The following is a 24,308-nucleotide window of genomic DNA, read 5'->3' on the forward strand; positions in this document are numbered from 1 at the left end:
CCAATTACGTAGCTCTTCTGCTCTACTTGACTTGTGCATCCCCTCACATTCATCATGGGCGACATTACCTTAGATGGGGCTATTGCGCTTCTGGCTTCGGAGAAGCTCAGAGAGCGCTCAGACGGGCTTGCTGGTTTGTCCTGCACATATACCGGATTCCCTGACTGTGCGGTTCTAACTCAGACTAGATCTAAAGCATATACTCCTGAAGAATAGAAGAAACTCAAAATTGTATGTAAAGTGTTCGTGCTGCTCCGTATGTATATGCACTGGAGTCGGACAGCCATTGACATGTTCGCATACATCTAGAAACTCACTTAATGACAAAGCCTGTCACAAGATCTTTGAGTCATTATTCCGGTTTGTATCGGTTGAGAAGTCTCAATACAATCGGTCCAATTCCAAGGGAGCTTCTGCAAGTCGCTTGTCATCCTGTGCATCTGTCCTTCGAATCGCTGTTGATGTTTTCCTGCGCAATCTGCGCACGAAGTCCGTTCGTGCAATCGTTGATCACATTACCGATACTCTGCTAGGCCGTGGAAGCGACTCGCTCTTTGAACTGCTTAGTGTGGACTACGCTAAATGTTTGGTCATGCTCCTGCGCCATCCTCCCCACCTCGAGCATCTTGCTCTTAGTGAATGGGAGAAAGTCATGGACTTTTGTCTAAAAAGTATTAGTGCTCACACTGATCAGGAGGGTCTTACGATTCGAGAGAGGCATTCTTCCTTCTTGGATGGGTATCTCTCTGCTGGAGGCAGGGCCTCCACACCGGCCAGATCAACTCCCATGCCCACTGCGAGCGAGAAGCCAAAAGGTGACACCAGCGCGGCCACGGAAGCTGTTGTCTGTATCCAGCTTTTGGTCGGGAGTCCGAGCGCCCCAATTCAGGAAGCAGCCGAGCGTGTACTTCATGGGCTCACAAAGTTCGTGGGGTCATCGATGATCGCTGGGAGTGGACACCAAGCTGCGTTCGCTAGCGTAAACACAGTTGTCATGAAGATTTTATTCGATCAATCTGAACTTGCGAGGTCGTCGCTTCTAGACATCGTACCGGCAATTAGACGTTTTTGGGCAACTAAGTTTTTAGGTCTGAAAGATGAGATGCTTGTCACTGTTATGCTGTGTGCAGTTATCTTAATTGATGCCACCCGGAGAGATCCATCGGAGTCAATTGCGCGTGTGATTGAGGAACTCTTGGAAACCCTGTATACGGAGTATACCAAACGTTCTGAAAAGGAGATTTTACAGCTGGATGAATTAATGTTCCACCACAGTGGCTCTGAGCAACAGCAAGAATACTCAGCATGGCCGCGTTTTGAAGGTGCCAGATCTGAACACAATTGGACGACGCTATGGATTATAGCCAAGTTACTCGAACTAGCAGAGGAGTTACGCGATCAGTCGTTACTGTATCCCACATCCGGAGAGGCTGCAACCAAAAGGCAGCGTCTCGCCTCGCATATAGAAGATATATTTCGTGATTCAACGGTGTCTTCTGGAATGAGGAGGCTATATGCTCTCCAGCTAATACCTTTTCTCCCTAGGAGCTACGCCACCGCCGAGTCAAAACTCTCTCTGCTCGAGCGATTGCTTCCCCATATAATGGATGATAATGCCACAACGGCTTCCTGGACAATGGTAGCGATTGCAAGGTAGGTAGCAATTAGCTTTCAAGGTAAATCTGCGACTGACACAAGTCATCCAAATAGTATTGCTTGTAGCTCTGATGCAAGCTCTCAATCGCTGAGACATTGCTGGCAGCGCGCATGGGACATGGCGTCCCATGTCTCTCCTTCTCAAGCAACAGCCAGAGCTGCTTGCCACCTGTTGAACATTATACTTCAGCGTAGTCTTCTAGACTACCAAATAGTCGCGCAGGCAACAAGCTCCATGCTCACGTCAATCAATACAAATGGCCCCTCAACCATCTCCGATTCATCACTGGCATTTTGGGCGACATTACTTCGGATCACCTCGCAAATAAACCCGGGCTTAGTACCAGATGCCTCCAACAAAATTTGTTCCTGGTTGAGGGAAACTTGGGGAACCGGTAAATTCTTCCCAAAGCTGCGTCCATATCATCTTAGCTGACCTGTGTCATTAGGTTCTCTAGCCGATCGGTTACAGATAGCCCAAGTTGCAATGTTCGCACGTCCTTTAGACCTTCTGAACATGCTCTTTGCATGTGCCAACAGGCCCTTCACATTACCCAAGGCCCGTTACATAGGCCCGGTAGGACTCATTGCTAGAGGTTGGCACTTTTATCTCAAGAACAAACGGCTCCTCAACTATATCTTTGACCTTCAAGGGTCGTTGGATTTGGCCGAATACTGGGAGCCGCAGGAGACTTTGTCCCTGGAGAGGTTTCCTCGACAAGACTCTAGTGACAATATCGCCCTTGATCTGCTGCAAACAAAAGTTGAGGGACTTCTACAGACCTGGGAAGCACTATCTGAAGACAAAACACACCATATTACTGTAGATCTAGTGCAAATCGTCACATCATCTTGTGTCACTATTGCATTATATATGGCATGTCTCCCTCAGCAATCTGCAAACCGTGCGTCTGTCATACAGCAAAACAATCAAAGTCTTTGGGAAAAGCTGTGTTCTTTCCTCGCTTCTCGAGAACCCGCCTTTATTCACGCAAGCTTGATGACTCTGACTCCCCTACTTGTGCCCAATGCACTCCTTCCTCGTTCCAGTCCGGCTCTCATAAATGCTCTCTCCAGTCTGGTTCCCTCCCTCGCCAATTTACTGGAAAGCTACAGGGAAAAGCAGAAAGAAGTTTTACTCTTGAGCAACGAAGAGGCTATGGATTTGGATGATCCTATCCTCACTACCTACGACCAATCGACGGAGCTCGTGCATATTTTCAGTAGAAATCGTGAAACATCGCACGTACTTCAAGATATTGCAACCTTACAGCGCAGCATCACCATCTACTTATCCATCTTTCAGAGGATACATGCCTCTTCCATCTCTTCTGACCATTCCTTCCATGATGATCTTATCGAATATCTGACCGGTTTCGACGAGTTTGACATTCTCTCGGCGCAGAATTTCTTACCGCATGTATATCGCGCATGTGTATGCGATGGGGTGGAACGGCATTCTTTGCTAAGAATACTCGAAGACCTTGGTGAGAAATGCTTGCAGTCATACGAAATGGAGCGCTGCGAAAGCTCTCACGTACTTTGTTTACGCATGATGGGCAGCTTTGTTGAAATGTGGACCGGCTCAGAAGATGACGATTTTCATGCTTCAGCGACCGACATTTACTCTTGGTTTACCGAGGTGCTTCTAGCTAAGAAATTGGCCTCCACATCAGTACTTATCGAGTTTACACAGCTTCTGAGTGACTTACTTTCTCACAACGTCACGTATTCCAGCGGTTCGTCTAGCCCGTCACCTAGAACGAGTCTATTCACCATTATTCGAGAAGGAGACGCCGTAGCCAAGTTCTATGCTGGGGAGCTCATCCCTTCACTTTTCGGTCAGTTTTCTCTCACGGAACATGATCTGATCCTAGACGACGTGTTGGAAAGTCTTCCCCGAGATTCAGACTGGGATGAAGGTATCGCTTTGCGCTTGGTTATTTTGGCTCGTCTCGCTTCCAGATGGCACACTCTGCTCCGGAGAAGCATCTATCATATGTTTGAGACCGCTGCCAAGGTCCCAAACTCACTTCGCTATGCGGAAAACTGCCTGCGGGACGTTGCACAAACACTGGGCCTTGAAGATGCAAAGCAACTTTTTCGACTGTTTTCGTCCCAAATAGTTTACACTTGGACTGAGGAACAATCCGTTATGCGCATGCCTTTCAGCATCTTTGGATACAAGAGTCTCAAAGAGATGCTTATAGACGTCCAGGATGAGATAATTGGGCAGGTGATGATGCGCGCAAATGAAACCGAGGGAGCAAAGCTTTCGGCTTGCACCAAAGTGCCTTTTGATCACCTCGTAGTGGACTCTTTTTGGAAGGCAGAGGCATACAGTATAGCATGGGATATCAGTACTCCTCCTGAACAGGGAAGCCAACCACGAGGTGTGGAGAACCGAATGAAGAAGCTACTGGGGACCGACAAATTCGTGTCTCTGATTGAATCTCACTTTCCGCAAATGATAGCAATTTTCTTTGGCACACTGGATCAATACGAACAGATCGAGAGGGCGTTTCTGAAGCGCGAGGGCTTTGAGGACCCGCATGCAGTCCTAAAACGTATAAGCGAGAAGAGTACTTCTGATATCATTTTGCCTGCAAATCAGCAGCCTTCTTTCAGGGCGCGTTATCTCCTGGACGAGCTTGAGTTCCTCTGCAAGCGGAGTGGATATGACCTTGGGACCATATGGACCCCCACCTTGGCAACTTATGTGTGTCGAACGCTCTTAGAATCAATTCATCCCGCCCTTGGCTCTCTACATGCTTGCTCAGTTATCCGAAAAATCAGGATACTCGTGAGCATTGCTGGGCCCGTGATGCTGAGCGACTACCCGTTTGACATGGTGATACACGCCCTTCGACCATACTTGGTTGACATCTTCTGCGCGGAAGACACACTGGGTATCTTCTGGTACCTGTTAGAAGCCGGGAAGGCTTATCTATGTGAAAACCCGGGCCTCATGGCCGGGATCGCGGTCACTACCCTCTTGTCGCTGAGACGATTTCTAGTTGCTCCTCCGACAGAAACAGCTCAGTCTGGTCTAGTCGAAACTGCCGTGGCGAAGATAAAACTCTTTCTCGATTGGTTTGGAAGCTACCTGGAAACATATGAACCCGATGGTCTCAAGCCTGAGAAGAATGAGCTCTTCAGACGTCTGGTTGCTTCTTCTCAGGGCATCAACCCTGCGAATGAGGGCTCCGAAGGCAGTAAAGAGGAACATGATTTGCTCCTAGAAGTTCTCAAAGACCAAAATTCAAAAACAAGCCTGTTAAGTGGCCCAATTGCCGATCACGTCATATCATTGTTATGCACCGAGAGCAAGCAATCTCCTGAAACCCATCTCAATGTCTCTGGTGACGATCAGGTTGTCATGTCACATGCTGTTGCTATTTGCCAAACCCTGCAAAAGTTTGACCCAGGTACCGAGTACAAGCTTTGGGCAGCTAGAGTCATTGGGAGAGCGTTCGCTACCACAGGCAAAATCAGTGACATCCTCCTAAGAGAACAAGATCCGAAACTTTTCGCAGTCCAATCATCTCAGTCACTGCCGAGCCCATTTCATCGCTCGAAGGCTAGCATACTCATGGCGCTTTGCAGTATGCTACAAAATAGCAGTCATATGGAAGTCGGGCTTGTTGAACGTACAATTCAGCTCATTGTCAGCAATCTTGGGAGTTCCCCGGAGTTTGAACCCTGCGGAAGAATAGTACCCTCGACGCTTTTGAAGGCTTTCACATGGAGCCCTTACCAATGCCCGGAAATGCCCATGCCAACCTCAGTGGCAGAAAGCCGAACTGCCCTTACTTGGGATCCAGATATTTCAGTTGGACGATTCGCTCGCAGTATCGCTTTGTTTTTGTCGGACTCGGCTTCAAAAGATCCAGTCATTGGACCTTTGCGCACCATTCTGTGCGTTATACCTGACTTAGCAGTTCAAATCCTACCATACATTCTTCATGACGTCCTGCTGGCGGAAGATGATGGGAAGGTAAACATTCGCAAGACAATCTCGGAGATTTTCGGACAAGTGCTACGGCAAGTTAAGGACCAGACTATTCCTCATGCACGGCTAGTGATAAACTGCATCCTCTATCTCAGGAACCAACCGAGACCAGAGGAGTCGACCATAGTGGAAAGAGACGAGTGGCTTGATGTTGACTACACAGAAGCATCGTCGGCTGCCAATAAGTGCCGATTACCCAAAACAGGATTGCTCTTCCTGGAAATATCTGCATCGCGCGTAGCCTCTACCTCACGTCGCTCATCCGTTGCAAAATCTGAAGCGGCACCGGAGATACTGCATGAGATATTCCGCAAAATCGACGATCCAGACGTTTTCTATGGTATCCAGCAGGATTCATCGTTGGAGGCTGTTATGGATAGACTCGAGCACGAAAGCTCAGGGTTCAAAAATCTGTTGTTCCAGAGCGCGCACTACGATAGCGAGATACAAATGGGGGAAAGCGCCAATGTCCATGGCGTCTTGAAAGCCCTCAATTCTACAAACCTTCAAGGCATTGCCAATTCAGTTTTCGGCATCTCTGGCAGCTCCCGCGATACGTCGGGCTCATTTGAAAGCATGCTGCAAACCGCAAAAGATTTGCGACGATGGGATATACCTGTTTCCCCATTGAGCCCTTCACCTTCAGCATCCGTATTTCGGGCTTTCCAAAGTCTTAACATATCTGGAACGCTCAATGATGTTTTTGCTTCTATTGACGAGTGTCTTTTATCCAGCTTAGATCTACTAACAAGCACTAGTCGTTCAGCAACATCCTTGCGCACAGCGATGCGGAATTTGGGTGTAATGACTGAAGTTTGTGATGTACTGAGCTCTGCATCAACTGAAGACATAAACAACCAGTGGCAAACCATGGTGGACAGGGACTCCTGGCTCAAGACAACAAGGTAGGTCTCCGGGACGATGACCGTGTTATGAATCCAAATCTGACGAATGCAGTGTTAATGATGTCGGCGAAATATTGACTTGTCATGAGGCTTTGTTCTCATCAATCAAAAATAAAGACTTCTTGAAGACTGCCGTCAACATAAGTGATCGTGACGCTCAATTACTGGAAGTGAAGGTCATCCGTCAATCACTCAAAGTGGCGCGAGACCATGGTATCTCACAGGCCTCCTTGAAATCAGCTGTATGCCTTTCGAAGCTTGCACACAATTGCAGCACCCTAGGTATCAACATCGAAGGTGCCGCGAAGTTTGATCTGGCCAATGTTCTATGGGATCAAGGAGAGATGGCAGCGTCGATCCAAATTTTGCAGCAGCTTAGGGAACGGAATGATTTGCATAAACAAGCTATTCCGATAAGCCGTGCAGAACTTCTTGTGACCCTGGTATGTCACGAGTTGTTATCCTCATCAAAATCAGTATTAACATCTAACAGGGCCACCACGTTGCTGAGGCGCGTTTGGAAAAGCCGGATACTATCGTTCAAGATTACCTGTCTGCCGCTGTCAAGGAGCTCAAAACCCGCTCGCTCGGCGAAGATGTTGGTCGAGTCTACCATGGCTTTGCCATGTTCTGCGACCGGCAGTTACAGAACCCAGACGGCTTAGAAGACTTCAGGCGGATTGAACAACTTCGCGACCGTAAAGAAAGGGAGATACACGCGCTCGATGACATGATGAAATCGGCCCATGGAAAAGAAAAGGAGGCTCTCAAATACCATCGGGCGAAAACCAAGCAGTGGTTTGATCTTGATGATCGCGAATATCAGCGTCTGCGGCGCAGTCGCGAGGCCTTCCTTCAACAATGCTTGGAGAATTACCTCCTTTGTCTGAAAGAGAGTGAAAGTTTTAACAATGATGCGCTCCGATTCTGCGCATTATGGCTGGACAAATCTGCCAGCACCATTGGAAACATGGCAGTTTCCAAGTATATCAGCCAAGTCCCAAGCCGGAAGTTCGCACCCTTGATGAACCAACTTACCTCCCGTCTGTTGGACGTTTCGGATGAGTTCCAGAAAATGCTCTTCGCCTTGATCTTTCGCATCTGTGTCGAGCATCCGTATCATGGCATGTACCAAATATTTGCTAGCAGCAAATCCAAGGGCGGCAAAGACCAGTCAGCCCTGTCTCGGAACAGAGCAGCTGGAAAGCTGGTGGATTGTTTGAAGAACGATAAACGCATGGGACCAACCTGGGTGGCTGTTCATAATGCAAACATCAGCTATGTGCGGTTTGCCGTCGAAAAACCAAACGACAAGTACAGAAGTGGCGCCAAAGTTCCCTTGAAAAAGCTTTCAACCGGAGAACGGCTCGAGCAGGATGCCGCAACACAGCGCCTACCGCCGCCTACTATGAAGATCGATATACGCGTTGACTGTGACTACAGCGATGTCCCGAAGCTGGTGAAGTATAACCCCGAGTTTACCATTGCCTCGGGTGTTAGCGCGCCAAAAATTGTCACCGCCATTGCTAGCAATGGATCGCGCTACAAGCAATTGGTAAGCCTGTTCACCTCTATTGATGCTGATAATCAGACTAACTATCCTCAAGTTCAAAGGAGGAAACGATGACTTGCGCCAGGACGCTATCATGGAACAAGTCTTCGAGCAAGTCAGCAGCCTCCTCAAAGACCATCAGGTCACTCGCCAGCGGAATTTGGGCATTCGCACGTACAAAGTGCTGCCTCTCACATCGAATGCAGGCATCATAGAGTTTGTTCCTCACACGATCCCGCTGCACGATTTCTTGATGCCAGCACATCAACGATACTTTCCGAAGGACATGAAACCAAACGTGGCCCGGAAGCATATCGCAGATGTTCAGACCCGATCATTTGAACAGAGAGTGCGAACGTATCGACAGGTCACTGAGCACTTCCATCCAGTCATGAGGTTCTTCTTCATGGAGAACTTTAATAACCCCGATGATTGGTTCAGCAAACGGCTGGCCTACACACGGAGCACCGCCGCCATCTCCATCCTGGGCCATGTTCTGGGACTCGGGGACCGACACGGCCACAATATTCTATTGGATGAGCGAACAGGTGAAGTGGTGCATATCGATCTGGGTGTAGCATTTGAGCAAGGGCGAGTTCTGCCCGTCCCGGAGGTCGTTCCTTTCCGATTAACCCGCGACCTGGTCGACGGCATGGGCATTAGCAAGACCGAGGGGGTCTTCCGACGGTGTTGCGAGTTTACGCTGGAGGCCTTGCGCGAGGAGTCCTATAGCATCATGACCATTCTCGATGTGCTGCGGTACGACCCGCTGTATAGTTGGACTGTGTCGCCTCTTCGAATGAAGCGAATGCAAGATGCACAGGAAGCTGATGGGGGTCCTCCGATGATCCCTGGAGCCAACAACGATCAAGAGTCGACAAATGAGCCCAGCGAGGCTGATCGTGCATTGACAGTTGTCGCGAAGAAGCTTAGCAAGACGTTGAGTGTAACAGCAACAGTCAACGAATTGATTCAGCAGGCCACTGATGAGAAGAACCTTGCTGTTCTTTATTGTGGTAAGTTTGATCTAGTCTACTCTCCCAAGATTGAGAACGGATCTGACCATCTTAGGCTGGGCTGCATACGCGTGAATCAGTCTTTCTTCTGGTGCATCTTTCCCACACAAAATCAGATCTGTAAATCTAATGGCATATTTTGTTCTTACTGTAACTATTGATGTGTGGATCATCTACGAGATAGCGTCACGTTCTCTTTCAATAATATAATGTTAGTCCAAGAAAATGTAAGACATACGGGATATATATAGTAGGGTCAAGCCAATCATGTATAATAAAGTGGCCGTTATTCTGCGGGGCCGTGGCGATAAGCCAAACTTCAGGGACTTCCGCATTTGTCACCTGCCCTGCAATCCTCGAGTGTCTCGTGCTACATTCGCGATTAAGGGGCCTCAAGGTATTTGTGTCTTCTTTACACAAGCATGTAGTTACTAGCAACCCTAGTTCACATCTCTTAAATTGTATTCTAGCACCATCATCCCCCATGTCATCCGCCTCTGCACCCAACCGGGGCCTGGTGGTCTTCTCCGGAGGCAGTGCCGCGAATAACCTCGTTGACGTGTTCAATGCCGTGCGCGGGAGCAAACACTGCTCCCTTAGCTACATCATCCCCATCAGCGACAATGGGGGCTCCTCATCCGAGTTAATCCGCATCTTTGGCGGCCCTGGTATAGGAGACGTGCGCAGTGAGTCACATACCAACCTCCATCCTATCCCACATCTCTAACCAACCCAACCAGGCCGTCTCGTCCGACTGATCCCCGAATCGCCTCCCAACTCTGAACGAGCAGCCATCAAAGCTCTCTTCAACCACCGGCTGCCAGCCGACGCCAGTCTCGCTCACGCAGAATGGCACTCCATCGTAGATGGCACCTCCACCCTCTGGGCCGCCATCACCCCAGCTAAACGGGAACTCATCCGTTCCTTCTTCAACCTCCTAAACCTGGAGATCCTGAAGCGTGCCCGTCCCCCAACCTCCACCTTCGAATTCACCTCCGCCAGCGTAGGCAATCTCTTCCTCACCGGAGCCCGTCTTTTCAGCGGTAGCTTCGAAAGCGCCATCTACCTCCTAGGCAGCATCGGCGGCGTGCCCTGGGACCTGGTCCGGGTCATCCCAGCCATCAACTCCAACTTCTCGCACCACATCTCCGCCTCTCTGGCCGACGGAACCATCATCGTAGGCCAAAACAGCATCTCCCATCCCTGCGAAGCCATCCCCCTTCGCTCTCCTCGCCCCCTTCTCGCCGACGGCACAGAAAACTCTCCCCTCCACCACCCATCATCAACACCAACACCACCCTACTTCGAAGACGACGACCACCCCCCAGGCTTCCTCCCCACCCTCCGCCACAAAAACATCTCCTTCAGCAAATCAGATACCCAGGACCTCCCCTCCCGCATCTCCCGCATCTGGTACATCAACCCTTATGGCCAGGAAATCCAACCGCCCGCTAACCCCCGCGTCATTGAATCTCTCCATGACGCCCAAGCTATCATATATAGCATCGGCTCTTTGTATACCTCCATCATTCCCTCGATTATTCTCCGTGGTGTCGGCCAAGCCATCGCTACCGGCCCAGCGAGGCATAAGATCCTCATCTTGAATGGGTCTCTGGATCGCGAGACAGGACCGCCTCATGAGCCGTTTACGGCTTCGGACTTTGTTGAGGCTATTACCCGGGCTGGGGAGGAGAGTCGGGGTAGGGGTCCGTTGAATATGGACCCTTCTGCTGGTGCTGTGGAAGATGGAGACAGGAGAAAGGAGGAGGAGCGACTCCCGTATTCGGCGTATGTGACGCATGTTCTGCATCTGGATGGCCCAGGCACTCCCCGCGTCGATAAGGATCGACTTGCAGAGATGGGGATCGAGACGTTGCGGCTGTACGGGAGGAAGATTGTTGGCGCTAATGGGGAGGACGTGGGCCTTGGGATGCGGTATGATTCGACGGCGTTGGTGCAGGCGCTCGAGGTGGTGTTGGGGAAGAAAGGGGATGCTATGTTGAGGGGGAAGGATAGGAGTGGGATGAGTCGGAGGAATACACTGGATCCGGGAAGAAGAGACTGAAGAGGAAGAATGGAAGAGTGTAGAGGAGATATTATTTTGGGTTTGACAGAACGGAGCTACAAGCGATTATTGCGATTATTGCGATTATTGCGATTATTGCGATTATTTGTATATTTACAGTGCTTGTTATTAAAATCATGATTAATACCACCATAGGAACACCTCGATTACTCTGACATAGATGATAGATGATGGTCCGTGAATCCGCTGGACGCCGCCCAATGCTTCACGAACGGTTTTCGACATAATACAACTCGTAGAAGAAGATCCAAAAGATGAGATGAAAAAGAAAGGCCATACCGTTCTCAGAGAACGATGAAGTCAGCTAATATATACAGTAAAATGGTGAAGGGTGGGGAGAAAGGATACGCCCATGCACGACCACTAAGCTCGGGCAGATGGTCTCGGTTTCCAGTTCTGACGGTTGAAGCTGACCTGGGGAGACCGGCTCCCTTGGGGAAGGCTTTTGAAGTCAGGATAGAGACTTGGTCCGATGTCCATCAGAATGGCTTTTTGGGGTTCTGCTGCCACCGAGCCAGAAGCTTTTGCACGGTTAATAGGCGAACGCGCATTTGGGGGCGTCAGCGTAGACTTTTGTTTAGTGAGATCTTTGATGATGTCTCGGAGTTCGTTGTCGTCCTTCGAGATCTGAGCGCGGATGAAAGCCGGGTGAGAAGTTTGGAGTGCGGACATGACTGACGGTCGTGGCGTGTACTCGTACTGCTGGGGGTTGGGTGGTGAGATGGGGGTGATGGTGGGATCGAGGAATGCCTTTTCGTTCTTGTCCAAAAGCTGCGCGACGTCAAGACTCTCACCGTGGGGAATCTTGTGCGGGTGGGATGGGGTTACACAGTCCATATCAACTTCTTTTCGCAGGACGTGGTCGATATCCACAGCTGAGAAGTACGCGCAGGACTGTGGAAGGTCGTTGATCCCGACTTGCTGCGAGAACATCGCACGGGTCCACACATTGGCAACCTGCAATGCCAGCGCAGCTCGATACTTGTCTTCGTCTTTGACTAGATATCTAATTTCGTCGTGGACAGTGATTGCCAGACGAGCGGCGATGTTGAAGCGACGAATGAGGTAGTCCATGGCGACAATCAAAAGATGGAGGTAATCAACACCAGATGACTGAATGGCCCAGTTAATCCTTGATGTCATAAAGCTTCCCTTGTTGATGAAGCGCCGCATCAGTGCTTCAGTGATTCCGGCTCCTAGCGTAGGTGTTCTGGGCCTCTCTTGCTCAGCGAACTCCTCCAGTTTGTTGAAGACGAACGACTCGGTCCCGCCCCTCCAGAAAGGACCTTCGCAGAGTATACGGCGAGTCGTTCGGGTACCCTTCGTCTCTTTATATAGTTTTGTTGCAACCTCCTGGGTCTGCCTTTCTGACATGGACGGATTGAACTGACGCAGCAAAGTGGCGGCGAATTTGACGCCAGCTCCATATATACGTCCATAGTTAAAGACTTTGGCATCGTTACGTGAGATACCTAGGATCTGGGCAGTGCGTGAGTGCATATCCGTCCCTGCTGCCTTCGATCCTTCCAGTGTCATAAACCCGATGGCGTTGCCGCCGTGGATCTGGAACTGGGCATCCCCAACAAGACTGGCAATCCATAGTTCCTGAGAATCGACATCTGCGCCGACAAAAGAATAGCCAGGCGGAGCTTTGATCATGGCCTTGAGCTCAGATCCGACACGGTTCCCTTTCGCATTACTGGCTGTCAGCCATGTGTTTTCCACTGCCCTTCGGGTGATGGTTCCCATTGGAATGATCTGTGGCAAGATGAACCCGAGCCGGTGGTCTGTCTTGCTACTCGATGCCAGGTCTCGCACTTCGTCCTCGTAAACAACCATTTGGCCCATGATACGGTCACGAGCACTGATCCAGTAAGAGCAGGATGCATTCATCTCTAGCGCCTCCTTGGCGAGGGCGTACTGGGATGAGAGCGTTCCACGTTCAAAGTACTGCATGTACCCTTTCGCTAGAGGGTTTGTACACCGTGCTTGAGGCCCATCCTTGTGCGGAAGTTTGAAGTAAACATGTTTTCGGTCATTCTGCAATTCGGGGTTCTTCTCCTCGGACATGTCGCATAGAACGACAGGCTGGTTCTCATAATTCTTGACAAGCTCGCGCGGGACTTTGAAAGTCCACCCATACTTATCAGACCATGTCAAAGGGTAACCGTCCCAGGACAGTTTGAGAAGTATAGGCGCGATACGAGTACGCACAGACAAGTTGATGTCTGATGTGTTGGTGGCAAACAGATCTTTATACCACTTCGGCATACCCGGCTTCTTCTGCCTGGCAGCGGGTCGCGGAGGGTCGCCTTTCTTCTTTCCTTTCACCATCTTCACCTCCTGGCCGGACCAGTCCAACTGCCGCAGCCAGGGATCATTCGTATAGATGTCCGGAGAGTCCTTGGCTTTCAAAGCTTCCTCACAAAGTTCGATCATTTTTCGCTGAACATCCTCAAGACGCTGGTGATAGGTTGCTTCCGCATTGGCGATGTACTCCTTCCATGTCTCATTCACTGGCAAAATTACCGAAGAGAGATGTCGAAGGGCGCCAAAGCTGACAGGGTGCGGACAGACTTCAAGGAAGTTAGGAAAAACCTTCTTGTACACCCGGTGGGTGATCGCAACATCCGCTGCACAATAATCAAGCAGTTCCTCCAACTTCCCCAAGATTCCGTCTCTGTCAAGTTCACCGAAATAGTCACGTTGCGCCTTGTCAATCGTAACATCACAATGGAATTTGGCCACATCACGAAGCGAATTAACCGAGCTCCTTCCTACCCAGAGTTCTTCTTCCTCATCACTGAGCATCTTACTTTCTAGTAGGGCTGCCAGCTCAACTGAGTTACTCTCACTCGCGATCTTGTTTCTCAGGTCTCTGTTCTTCTTGTGCCGCATCCAGGTAGGTCTCTGCTGTGAACACATACCATTCACAGCCACGTGAAGGGACATGGTATCGAGAAAGAAGTTGCGAGACTGGGCCATATCATACTCCTCAAGAACGCGAGCGCGATCATAACCAATATTATGGCCCACGACAATTCGCGGCTTCGATGAGTCTCCGAGGGGAACGAGCTGGACCGGGTTTTCCGACTCTCCTAATAACCAGGGCGATATCCAAGCATACCAAGCCGTAGGACTAACAGCGCAAGCCATAACAGCAAAAGAATGCTCCTTGTACATGACTTCGGTGTCGAACGTCAACATGGCCTCATTCGGTGCGTCAACCGCTTCCCACGAGCCGTCGCTGCTGTACTTTGTCCATCCACTGCGTTTTATCCATTTGCGCGGCTTCTCCGGAGAATTCACCACGGCGTACTGTTTGGAATAGGCGAGATAGGGCTCCGATGCATCCATTCCCAGTTTGTAGAAATGCTCATCAAGCGATTGCCCTTGAAGGGCGGGCATGTCAAAGGCGATGGGCTCCGCGGCATCTTGTGACTTTCCGAGTAAATCGTGCCTTGACAAATGTTCCTTTGACAAAGCGACCAAACTTGGATCTGGCGGTTCTGCTTTCTGGAGAAATACTTGGGAGTAGACATGGTCGCTTAATTGTTGGACTCCGATCTCGTTGAATCTAGCGGAAGCGGGGACTGCGAAATCAGTATATAGGGCTTTCGCAACTCAAAACAGCTGAAACACCCACCTGCAAGAGATTCCCGTTTAGGTGCTTCATCAGAAGTATGCGCTACAGACTGAGTCGCAAGATACCTTGCTAGCAATGATGAAGATTGTGGCCGTACGATGCGTGGCGAGCGCAATCTCTGCGAACAAAAGCGTAGGACATCCCTACGACAGGGAGTGCAGGGATGACTCCAGAGCATTTTCTTCATGAATTATAAAAAGACGATTATCCCCATGACATGGTAACGTAGGCGTCGCAGCCAATGCTGCGTGATAGTAAATGCGACGAGAGGGACGCCGGCTTTCCAGGAGCGCTCGTACTTTCTTTCCTATCGCGGAATAATCCCAGCGTCATGATGGAAGATTCCCGGATTATCCTCTCTCCGGATAACTGTCACCGCCTACCCCAATGGGCAGCCGAGTGTTATCGGGCATCGATAAGCCGCCAACTATTTCTCCGATCGCCTTGCCTCCCCTCGTCACCCTTAACTGCACTTCTCGCTTACCTGCGCTGCGAGCTTGCTCAGTGCTGTCTGGGAGATGAAGCAGCAAGATTTACCTGCTGAGGTACAGGATTTTCTAGTCTCTTGACGTATCGCCACCACCACAGAGCACTTCTCAGCGCCTAGCTGTTTTTACGGAGTTTACCCTCGCTCCCTCACTAGTCCCTCCCGACAGTACGGATCCAATCGACTCTCAAGGCACTGATCAAAATGGATAGCGCATCTCCCAGGCGTCGGGCTTCAGCTGCCCGTCACCTTTCCTTAGAGCCCTCACCCCCCGCTTCTCGTCGGCTATCTCACGAAAGCATAGACGCACAAGAAGCTGGCCACCAAAAGAAGCGCCGTCGTACCAGTCATTCTGGACGACAGGAGAACGCGGAAGCAGTCGACTTGACGGCGGCAGAGGATATGGACCCCGTGTCGAGGACACAAGCCAAACAACGAGCAGATGTTATCCTCGCACAGCAGTCCCTAGATCATAACAAAGGGGAGTCGGTTCTACTTGCTTACAAGTGTCCCGTCTGCATGGACACCCCGGTTGATGCTACCAGTACTGCATGTGGTAAGTTTATGCTGCAAAATTGCGGACTATCTAGCTGACTCAATCAAGGACATCTTTTCTGTCACAAATGTATTATGGATACCCTGAAGTTCAGCGAAGCACAACGGTCGGATATGTCTGGAAAAGGTCCACGGGGCACTTGCCCCGTGTGCAGAAAATACCTCTCGCGCAATGACTTGCCTGGTCCTAAGAGGAATCTCGTACCTCTTCAAATCAAACTTACGACTAGAAAGAGGACAGAGACCGCGCAATGAGCAGTCATTGTCAAAATCATTTCATGATTTTCCATTCAGCAACTCCCAACTCACTTTCGGAGCATTACGGGTTAAAAAGGGAAACGAGACGACTTGAAGATATGGAAGTGAATATATAGCTGCCATTTACTTCCTCGCATCAAGGTTATAGGGCCAGTCACCTCTGTGTTGAAGGCCCTGCTCTTGTGGAGTATCCATGAGGGATAACACCGGTGACTCCAAGAAACCTTGGCTTGAACCTGTAAAGAGGGACCAAGGCAAGATTCGCCGTGTTACGGCGGAATTTGGTTTACTCCGACCAGTTCGATAGAGCGAGTGTCTCCTTTTAGGCGTTCTCGGCATACTCTAGCATACTGTGTGTGGAAGACGAATCCTGGGGCGTGGCCCGGGGGATACCACGGCTCTTGCCTAGACTAAAACGTCGCGCCCGGCTTTAAGGAATAAGCTTACAAAAGCCAAGACCGAACGTGCAGTAGTAGCTTGTCCATCCACTAATGAGATGAAAACTTATCTACTCCGTAGTTTCTCTTCCTCCTGGCCTAAGTAGCGTTCTGTTATCTTACTATCTGTCGATCTTTAAAGAATGCGGATTTCCTTGCCGATGGAACAACCAGTTGGGTCCGTGTCCCGCGGCGACGTCATTCCCCCGCGAAGGAGAATCACGGTTTAGCGCTCTTTCCGTCTTAGCCATTTTTCCCTTCTATTCTCCTATTCAAAAGCTTATATCCACTAGCCTTTGCCAGCTCTGTGTTACTTTTTATTCCACCTCTGTGAACCAGTATGGCATATGTCAATGCTTGCGAGTGTCGTTCATTGCTGGCACCTTTTCGCCCTAACTGAGTGCCTCTACTACACCCACGAGCAGCATTGATTACATTGCAAGCATGAGTATCTACTCGCAAGATCATGCGCAGTCGGCAGCGGGACTGCAGTCGTCTCAAGACATAGCTGATATCGAGGCAAATCCGCGCACCCCCAATCCGCCCATATCTCCAACTTCTAAGGTGCCGCCTTCGCCTCCCCCTGAAACTTTCACCACGGCCGCCAGGCTCAACTCCCGTGAAACTGTCCGAAACCGACTTCGACGCTCCACCACCGCTCGCTCATACTATCGCGAGGATGGCGCGCTCGATCCGAACTGGCAGCCAGGGACGGAACCAGGCATTGATCCAAGCCAGCCACTTCCTGCTTATAGCACGGAATGGATGGCCTCAACGCCCGCAGAGCTACACGGGACAAGTGAAATCACTGTTGTGGACTTTTCGCAACATGAAATGAGACAATATGTGCTGGACAATGATACCCTTGAGCCGTTTCTTGCGCGAGAGAGAGAGCCTTGGGTACAATGCAGGTGGATCAACGTCAACGGACTCAGTTGGGATGCTATAAGGATCTTGGGTAACGAAAAAGGCCTGCACAGACTCGCGGTCGAGGACCTGATCAATGCAACAAATCGCACCAAAGTTGACTGGTACTCCGATCATGCATACATTGTGCTAAAGCTCCAGAAACTGATAAAACTCAAAGAAGATGACAGTGATTCTGAGGATGAGGAAGATGAAAATACCCACTGGACGAATGAACGCAAAAGTTCAGCAAGCAGCATTTCCCTGAGAAGGCCCACTAAAAGAACACTCGTGTTGGAAGCATTGAAAGACCTTTTCCGGCCGAAAACCCGCGAGGACAGTTCTGATGAACATTACCCTGGAAAGGATGCCCCCTCAGGTAGGGGGAAGTCTACTTCCAAAACATCTAACCTCGATGATGGTGCCAACGTTAGGTTCACGCCTCGTAGCATCCAGCGTTACCGCGGTGGCCCGAACGAGGACCGGATAGCCTTTATGGAGCGACATGCTATACTTGCGGCAAAGGGGCTGTGTGTTACTCTCGAACAGGTTTCGATTTTCTTACATGCGGATAATACCGTGACTTCATTCTTTGAAACCAGTGCAGATGATATTGAAGGTCCAATAGTCCGACGCCTCAGTACACCTGAGACGATGTTGCGCCAGTCGTGTGATGCTAGTATGGTCGTGCAAGCCATTCTGGATGCTATCATAGATTTGGCCATACCGGTGACCACAGCTTACCAAGATGTTATTGGTGACCTTGAGCTCGAGGTACTGACAGATCCAGACGTGGATCAGTCCAAAAGCCTATATGTCCTCACTTCGGAAATTGCAATCCTCCGAAACTGCATGCAACCAATCGCGACTGTCATCAATGCCCTTCGTGACCACCGGTCCGACCCTGTGCATACTCCTGGCCTGGGAGTGTTGAGGAATGTCGGGACCGCGACTCCTACAAATGATTGGAGTCCATACATTGGAACGGCCACACCAAACCTGAAAAGCCTGAGCGGATCGAGCGTCTCCATCAGTCCAATGTGTCATACATACTTAGGAGATGCACTAGACCATTGTATAACCATAGTGGAAGGCTATGATCAAATGAGAAGGGCTGCTGACAATATGATTGACCTGATCTTCAATACAATCGGTGAGTTCAATCCATGCCATCGACATTCCGTCTGAAGCTTATGATATCTAGGCGCCTATCAGAACGAGAGTATGAAGCAACTCACCATTGTGACATGCTTCTATCTTCCACTTACCTTCCTAACGGTGCGTGTTCTTTAAATTGCATACGCTGCTTATCTGACTGTAAAACAGGGTTATTTTGGCATGAACTTCACTTCCTTCGCTGGCATAGAACATAGCGATGCGTACGTCTATCAGTCCGTCCTGTAGCAATGACTAATTCAAGCTCCAGATACTTTTGGATGATTGCCGTTCCTTTTGTGTTCGTCACAACCATCTTCTTGATGTAAGTCTTACTTTAGCATTGAAACATAGCATCACTAACCCCCCACAGGCGCGACAAGCTGCAGCGTTACTTGGTGTTGCTTGCCCAGAAACGGCTTATCACCAGCTCTAGGAGGAGCAGACGGAGAAGGAGGGCCACCGAGAGGACATAGCCTTGTTATCCTCGGTTGACAATCATGCTCGTAGACCACCGGTAGAGATATTAGAATAGTCATATAGACATAATGATCACGATACAAAGCTACTAGCATCATATGGAATATGGGAGCGTTTACTGAGTTGATTGTTTCCACCAGACCAACGTGGCCACACGGTATACCACTCACAGAGTCAAATGCAATATTCAAACACTTCACATCCCAATACTATACTGGTATATCCTCAGCGGGAGTAAGTATCAAAATTTTCCGCACCCGGCCATTGCACCTGCAACCAGTCATCCATAGAGAACGCATAATCCAATCCCACATCCTCTTCTGGGACCAACATCGACGGCATCATACTTTCATCAACTAGTCACCACATTTACCCATTAGCAAGCAAACATGAACCTAGCCCACACTATTCAACTTACCATCCTCTACACCCACACTCTGACTCACCCCCAAGTCACCATCGCCATCACCACCACACACCCTCCCATTCGCACCATCCCCAGAAAAACCACGCTCCCCCACCCGCGCAAGAGTAAGGTTAACAACCTCAGCGGCCCTCGCCGCCTCGCGCGAAGTCGCCGTCGATCCACGACGCATCCAAATAGTCCTCGCCGTTCTCAAGGCATCCAGCACCTCCTCTCCCCTATCTATCGGCTTGCCCCGATGTACCAACGAGCAAAGAATCATCGTCGCGGTCAGAAACAAATGCGTCATACTAGACGTGATCCGCCAATGCATATCATGTAATTGACCCCCTCTGCAAGTCTCCTCGTCGAGGATGTGTTGGATACGTAGAGCGCCGAGTGATGCGTCGGTACAGGCGGTGCGGGAGTATGCGAAGTTGGGATTTTCTGGGTGTGGTTCACCACCGGCCGGTGGAGTGGTTAGGTTGAGGAACCGACGATGGAGCATGATCTGCCCCTTGAATAGGAGGTGTTGGAGAAACAGTCGGGACATGATCACCTGTGAGGAATCGGTCATGCTCGCTTGTAGGGGTTTGAAGCGGAGAGGGGGAGGGATATTGGAGACGGCGTCGTGAAGGGTCTTGTCCGCTTGCATTACTTCTGCGTAGCTTGCTGGTTGGACTGCGTCTGCTAGGTTGGATATACTGCCTAGGGCTAGGAGCATGCGTCTTCGCGCGATGAGTTCCAGTGTAGTGGTGTGTTCTGTTTCGGGTCTGCTGGGGGGTAGTGTAATTAGGGATGGGGTTAAGTCTGTATCGAAGAGGTTTCGTGGCTCGGCGGTATCCCATTTCCAGTCGGAGATCATTCGCGGCATGCCCATTTGGCTGGATAGGAGGATGTCGCTTGTTAGGACAGTGGTCCATAGACGACGGCGCATTTCGCCTTGCAATGGGGAAAGATTGGGGAAGTGGCTGGGATCGCGGTGGTAGCCCATTCGCATGGCGAGGTTGACTTCGAGGCCGAGTAGGAACCAGATGTTGCGGTTCGCGTCCGGGTTGATTCCGTACTCGATGTATACGTAGTGGACTAGGGTCTCGAGGACGTAGGGGCCGGGCTTGGTGTATTCGCCTATCATGAGGCACTGGACGATTTTCTCGCGGTAGAGTTCGAGTTGAAGCGTTTTCTGCTCTTCTTCGGCGCTGTCGGTTACGTCGGAGGCCATCACCGCTAGGCAGATCATGCTGAAGAGGAGGCCAATCCATACTATTGGCGTGCTTGTGGAGTCGGTCCAGAAGGATTCGTACTATGGTGTTTTTTAGTAACGATTGGAAGAATGGTCGGTGATGTTGTTTGGTTTATATCAACTTACCTCTTGAAGAAAGCTAGGCCCGTGGACCGCTGCTAATCATCCGAAGTCAGTGATACTGTCGCCAGAGCGGGATAGACCAGGGGTTCTCACCAGAAGCGACCAGATCGAGATAGTTGAAATACTTCGAAATATACCGGTCAACAGCGGCCTTTGGTGGAAATGCGGCGACGATTTCAGCCCGTGAGGCAGCCCGTTCACATCCATATAGCAACAACGCATGTCGGTGTGATGGTTTCACACTCATATTTTCAATAGACTCGGCCATTTTGATTTGTTCTTCACGGTCACAGTGCGCCTTCAGGTCGGCAATGCTATCCAGAATGGCCGCCCAGTGCTCACCGGCCACATACTGAAGCTCCGAATCGGTGATTTGCATGCTGCCACAATCCGACTGTGCATCTAGTACACTACCACCGGACCCTGGTCGAATACTGCTGCTGGGAGTGGTATCCGGGGTGGCAAGCTGTCGGACCTCATCATTATTGACTCCGTCAGGCATTAAGGACTTAACGAGACGCTCCAACTGGACTAGCCGGTCATGGAGTCCTGCAGCTGCTCCAACGGGCGTAGGCTGCAATGGGGATGCTGGTGGCTTCCGGGCCACATAGACGCATGAGTGACCGCGTGCGACGCAGCTGGTACAGGGCTGTAGTCGATCGCATCGAGACTTGCGCTGGCGGCATGCAATGCACGAAAATTGAGGTTTATCACGTCGTCGACGAGGTTTTGGAGCGGGAGTCCCGGAAGATGAGGACATTGAGGTAAGTGATGAATGGTGAAGCGGACAAAATATTGTTGATGATGGGGAGTCAGCGCGGCCTTAATACTACATCAACTAGTAGTAGAAGGACCCGGCACTATCTTAGTTGCAGGAAGCAGCCCAATCGGAGGAGCATCGCATATACGAGGTCGCCCTCCGATTAGCTAGAATTAATGACTCCACGTGTTATGAGGATTCTACAGGAAGGAATCAGTGTAGTATTGAAGTGTGCAATGGTAGCTCACGAGTGGCTGAGTCCATAGGGCTTAACTGCTATCAGCATTACATCCAATTCAGGCGATATGATTGTAGGAACGAATTGCATTCTACCCAGGATATCAATACATTTGGCAGAATATAAAAATACATTCATTTTCCCTCCTGATATTGTGTTCCAAACTTGAAAAGGAACGTAATCATGAAAACACCTTCAAACATTACTGCGCCGACCGTGTCCAGTTCCCAAATCCAACAATACTCGTAACTTGTGGAATCCGTTAAAGCATCCAATCTCGAAATGTCAACCAATTAACGTGTTAATATCATAGTAGCCACCTCATCTATGCCTTCGTGCCGTTGCCGTTGCCGTTACCATTGTGATGGAGAACCTTGGACACTTTCTCCTTCAGCTGAGTAATGGGGCCGTGATGCTGGTGGCCGTTTCCGTTACCCTTGTTCTTCTGTGCTGTTGCTGCGGCGGCTCCTTCGCTAGAACTTTTGCTGGTATCGGGTCCTAATATATGTTAGCCAAGTTCGAAAACTAATTGGAAAGTAATACAGTGGCATACTAACCTGATGGTTTCGAGCGGCTGTACCCACGATCCAAGCGCTTCTCAAACTCGTAGGGCTCCCGCGCGGGAGTCTTAGGGCCTTTCAGAGCTTCCTCGCTCACTTTGGTGTTCTTGGGAAGCTTGTCCCCGGTGTCATCTGCGCTCTCTTTGCCTTTCTTCAGGGAGTCAACACCGTCTTCTTCGGTCATTCCTGCGCCGCTGCCTTTCTGGGCAGAGCCAACCGCGGCGCCGCTCTCATCCTGTGTTGATTTGTCCTGATAGACCCGAGCTTCTTTATTCTGCACCTGGCTCCTTGCGTTTACTGAATCTACTCCACTGGGAGTGGACTCGGATGCTGATGGAGTTGACTTGGCTGCGGACAATCTCTCTTGTTGGGCATCCCGTGCCTTATCGAGGTTGCCATAGGCACTCTGCTGTCCGACAGAGCCCCCCGCAATCGCTGAGCTAGGGGATGTGGTATTCTGCTGCATCGAGCGGGCTCTAACATCGTCGTCATTGACGCTCTGAACAGTTCCTTGGCCGGCATTGCTGTTCATCCCCTGTTGTCCAATGACGCCTCCAGCCACACCTCCAGCCATGCCTCCAGCAACTGCTTTACTGCCGTACTCATTCTCCTTCTGCATTGATTTGGCTGCGTCATCTGGCATGCGCTGAGCAGACTGTGCAGCGCTTGAGGCCCGTTGGTTTGCCGTATCTTTCTTTATCGATGTAGGAACCCTCACTTGCTCTTGTGCATCCACGTCATCCTGAGCCACCTGTCCGGAATAGGCATAGGCGCCAGTAGGGCCGGACATTTTCGACTTGCTGGAGACACCCTGATCCCGGGACGTAGGGACATTGTCACGAAGGTCAGTGCTGTCCCGGACTCCTTGTCCGGAGTACGCATAGGCTCCAGTAGGACCTGAGATGTTTGACTTGCTCGAGACTCCTTGATCCCTGGCCGCGGAGACATCTCCACGAAGATCCGTGGTTTCTTCAACTCCTTGTCCAGAATAGGCATACGCGCCAGTAGGACCCGAGACGTCTGACTTGCTTGAGACCCCTTGATCCCTGGCCACAGAGGTGTTGTCACGAAGATCAGTGGTGTCCCGGACTCCTTGTCCAGAGTAGGCATACGCGCCACTAGTGGCTGAGGAAGAACCCGCAGTGTCTCTGCTCTTCTGGGTATACTGGCCTCCCATACCGGAGGTATGGCTTCCTTGACCATAGGTGGACATCTGGGTTCGCTGCTCGGGAACAGCAGCTTGAGACTGCCCTTGCTTGATACCAGAAGAAGCACCTCTTATGGGGTAATTCATCTGCTGACCCTGGTATGGCTCACTGATGAAAACATTCTTGGGGCCGTAGTCGGCATTGCTGGGTGACTTGGGGTTGCGGGCGTGATCAGCATCGGTAGATGCAAGTGGTTCGGGGATGACAGCGGTGTTATCCTTTGTCCTGGGAGCACCAGGTTGTTCTAATTGGTGTTAGCTTCACATTGATCGTGATTCGTCTGGCAGAGCATGGAGTGATTGAGGAGTTTCTTACCGTCACGGTTTCCGGCATCATAAGGATCGGTGGCAGTTCCTTTGCCTTGGATTCCAGAGAGAGGCTCATCGCCATGCTGCTGGTTTAATTGGCCATCGGGAGTTTGGTTGGGATGGATCTCGTTCCAAAGAGCATTTGAGGCGTTGTTGAAGGTTCGATTTATGGTCTCCATGTTTATATGTGTGGTTGAGTTCAATTGTGTGATATTCAGATGAAGGGTAAGCTTAAGCTACTTCAGAAGTGCCGGACGCCTCGTTTATGAATGGATGGAGGCGATAATCAAAGAACTCTGACGACACAAAGGCTG

General features: G+C 50.4%; 7 protein-coding genes across 7 annotated transcripts; 4 read left to right on the forward strand and 3 right to left on the reverse strand.

Moving 5' to 3' along the window:
• The first annotated feature begins 25 nt into the window (after positions 1 to 25).
• atmA (DNA-binding protein kinase TEL1) lies at positions 26 to 9,329 on the forward strand. Its single transcript, XM_025712341.1, has 9 exons — positions 26 to 133; positions 189 to 231; positions 310 to 1,653; positions 1,711 to 2,051; positions 2,106 to 6,573; positions 6,626 to 7,016; positions 7,067 to 8,128; positions 8,181 to 9,141; positions 9,197 to 9,329. Exons 1-9 carry the CDS (start codon positions 55 to 57, stop codon positions 9,214 to 9,216), a joined length of 8,709 nt encoding a protein of 2,902 aa, XP_025566898.1. The 5' UTR covers positions 26 to 54; the 3' UTR covers positions 9,217 to 9,329.
• Positions 9,330 to 9,523: 194 nt separating this feature from the next.
• BO88DRAFT_402161 (gluconeogenesis factor YvcK family protein) lies at positions 9,524 to 11,353 on the forward strand. Its single transcript, XM_025706033.1, has 2 exons — positions 9,524 to 9,827; positions 9,882 to 11,353. Exons 1-2 carry the CDS (start codon positions 9,626 to 9,628, stop codon positions 11,204 to 11,206), a joined length of 1,527 nt encoding a protein of 508 aa, XP_025566899.1. The 5' UTR covers positions 9,524 to 9,625; the 3' UTR covers positions 11,207 to 11,353.
• On the reverse strand, positions 11,290 to 15,160 carry BO88DRAFT_359342 (DNA-directed DNA polymerase gamma MIP1). Its single transcript, XM_025703818.1, has 2 exons — positions 14,874 to 15,160; positions 11,290 to 14,820 (listed from the first exon to the last, which is right to left on the reverse strand). The coding sequence occupies exons 1-2, from the start codon at positions 15,058 to 15,060 to the stop codon at positions 11,591 to 11,593; spliced, it is 3,417 nt and encodes a 1,138-aa protein (XP_025566900.1). The 5' UTR covers positions 15,061 to 15,160; the 3' UTR covers positions 11,290 to 11,590.
• Positions 15,161 to 15,564: 404 nt separating this feature from the next.
• BO88DRAFT_411987 (uncharacterized protein) lies at positions 15,565 to 16,170 on the forward strand (the record flags this gene model as incomplete). Its single annotated transcript, XM_025708063.1, has 2 exons — positions 15,565 to 15,916; positions 15,965 to 16,170. 2 exons carry the CDS (start codon positions 15,565 to 15,567, stop codon positions 16,168 to 16,170), a joined length of 558 nt encoding a protein of 185 aa, XP_025566901.1.
• A 584-nt stretch (positions 16,171 to 16,754) lies between these two features.
• Positions 16,755 to 19,237, forward strand: BO88DRAFT_359345 (putative CorA family metal ion transporter). The gene is made up of 5 exons (XM_025703819.1): positions 16,755 to 18,669; positions 18,721 to 18,794; positions 18,843 to 18,895; positions 18,943 to 18,996; positions 19,045 to 19,237. Exons 1-5 carry the CDS (start codon positions 17,055 to 17,057, stop codon positions 19,145 to 19,147), a joined length of 1,899 nt encoding a protein of 632 aa, XP_025566902.1. The 5' UTR covers positions 16,755 to 17,054; the 3' UTR covers positions 19,148 to 19,237.
• A 128-nt stretch (positions 19,238 to 19,365) lies between these two features.
• On the reverse strand, positions 19,366 to 21,680 carry BO88DRAFT_359347 (putative transcription factor; the record flags this gene model as incomplete). Its single annotated transcript, XM_025703820.1, has 3 exons — positions 19,366 to 19,507; positions 19,570 to 20,781; positions 21,014 to 21,680. 3 exons carry the CDS (start codon positions 21,678 to 21,680, stop codon positions 19,377 to 19,379), a joined length of 2,010 nt encoding a protein of 669 aa, XP_025566903.1. The 3' UTR covers positions 19,366 to 19,376.
• Positions 21,681 to 22,243: 563 nt separating this feature from the next.
• On the reverse strand, positions 22,244 to 24,173 carry BO88DRAFT_332224 (uncharacterized protein; the record flags this gene model as incomplete). Its single annotated transcript, XM_025702712.1, has 4 exons — positions 22,244 to 22,416; positions 22,476 to 23,289; positions 23,401 to 23,930; positions 24,002 to 24,173. The coding sequence occupies 4 exons, from the start codon at positions 24,171 to 24,173 to the stop codon at positions 22,244 to 22,246; spliced, it is 1,689 nt and encodes a 562-aa protein (XP_025566904.1).
• Between the last annotated feature and the right edge of the window lie 135 nt (positions 24,174 to 24,308).

This window comes from Aspergillus vadensis (genome assembly GCF_003184925.1).
Source record: "Aspergillus vadensis CBS 113365 unplaced genomic scaffold BO88scaffold_3, whole genome shotgun sequence".
Classification (NCBI taxonomy): domain Eukaryota; kingdom Fungi; phylum Ascomycota; class Eurotiomycetes; order Eurotiales; family Aspergillaceae; genus Aspergillus; species Aspergillus vadensis.

Excerpts from the sequence above, each read along its gene's own strand:
- atmA (XM_025712341.1), top strand. The coding sequence starts at position 55 with ATGGGCGACATTACCTTAGATGGGGCTATTGCGCTTCTGGCTTCGGAG. Across the intron at positions 1,654-1,710 it reads ACAATGGTAGCGATTGCAAG|TATTGCTTGTAGCTCTGATG; the intron begins GTAGGTAGCAAT and ends TCATCCAAATAG. Across the intron at positions 6,574-6,625 it reads TCCTGGCTCAAGACAACAAG|TGTTAATGATGTCGGCGAAA; the intron begins GTAGGTCTCCGG and ends TGACGAATGCAG.
- BO88DRAFT_402161 (XM_025706033.1), top strand. The coding sequence starts at position 9,626 with ATGTCATCCGCCTCTGCACCCAACCGGGGCCTGGTGGTCTTCTCCGGA. Across the intron at positions 9,828-9,881 it reads TGGTATAGGAGACGTGCGCA|GCCGTCTCGTCCGACTGATC; the intron begins GTGAGTCACATA and ends CAACCCAACCAG.
- BO88DRAFT_359342 (XM_025703818.1), bottom strand. The coding sequence starts at position 15,060 with ATGAAGAAAATGCTCTGGAGTCATCCCTGCACTCCCTGTCGTAGGGAT. Across the intron at positions 14,821-14,873 it reads TAAACGGGAATCTCTTGCAG|TCCCCGCTTCCGCTAGATTC; the intron begins GTGGGTGTTTCA and ends CTGATTTCGCAG.
- BO88DRAFT_359345 (XM_025703819.1), top strand. The coding sequence starts at position 17,055 with ATGAGTATCTACTCGCAAGATCATGCGCAGTCGGCAGCGGGACTGCAG. Across the intron at positions 18,896-18,942 it reads GGCATAGAACATAGCGATGC|ATACTTTTGGATGATTGCCG; the intron begins GTACGTCTATCA and ends TTCAAGCTCCAG. Across the intron at positions 18,997-19,044 it reads GTCACAACCATCTTCTTGAT|GCGCGACAAGCTGCAGCGTT; the intron begins GTAAGTCTTACT and ends AACCCCCCACAG.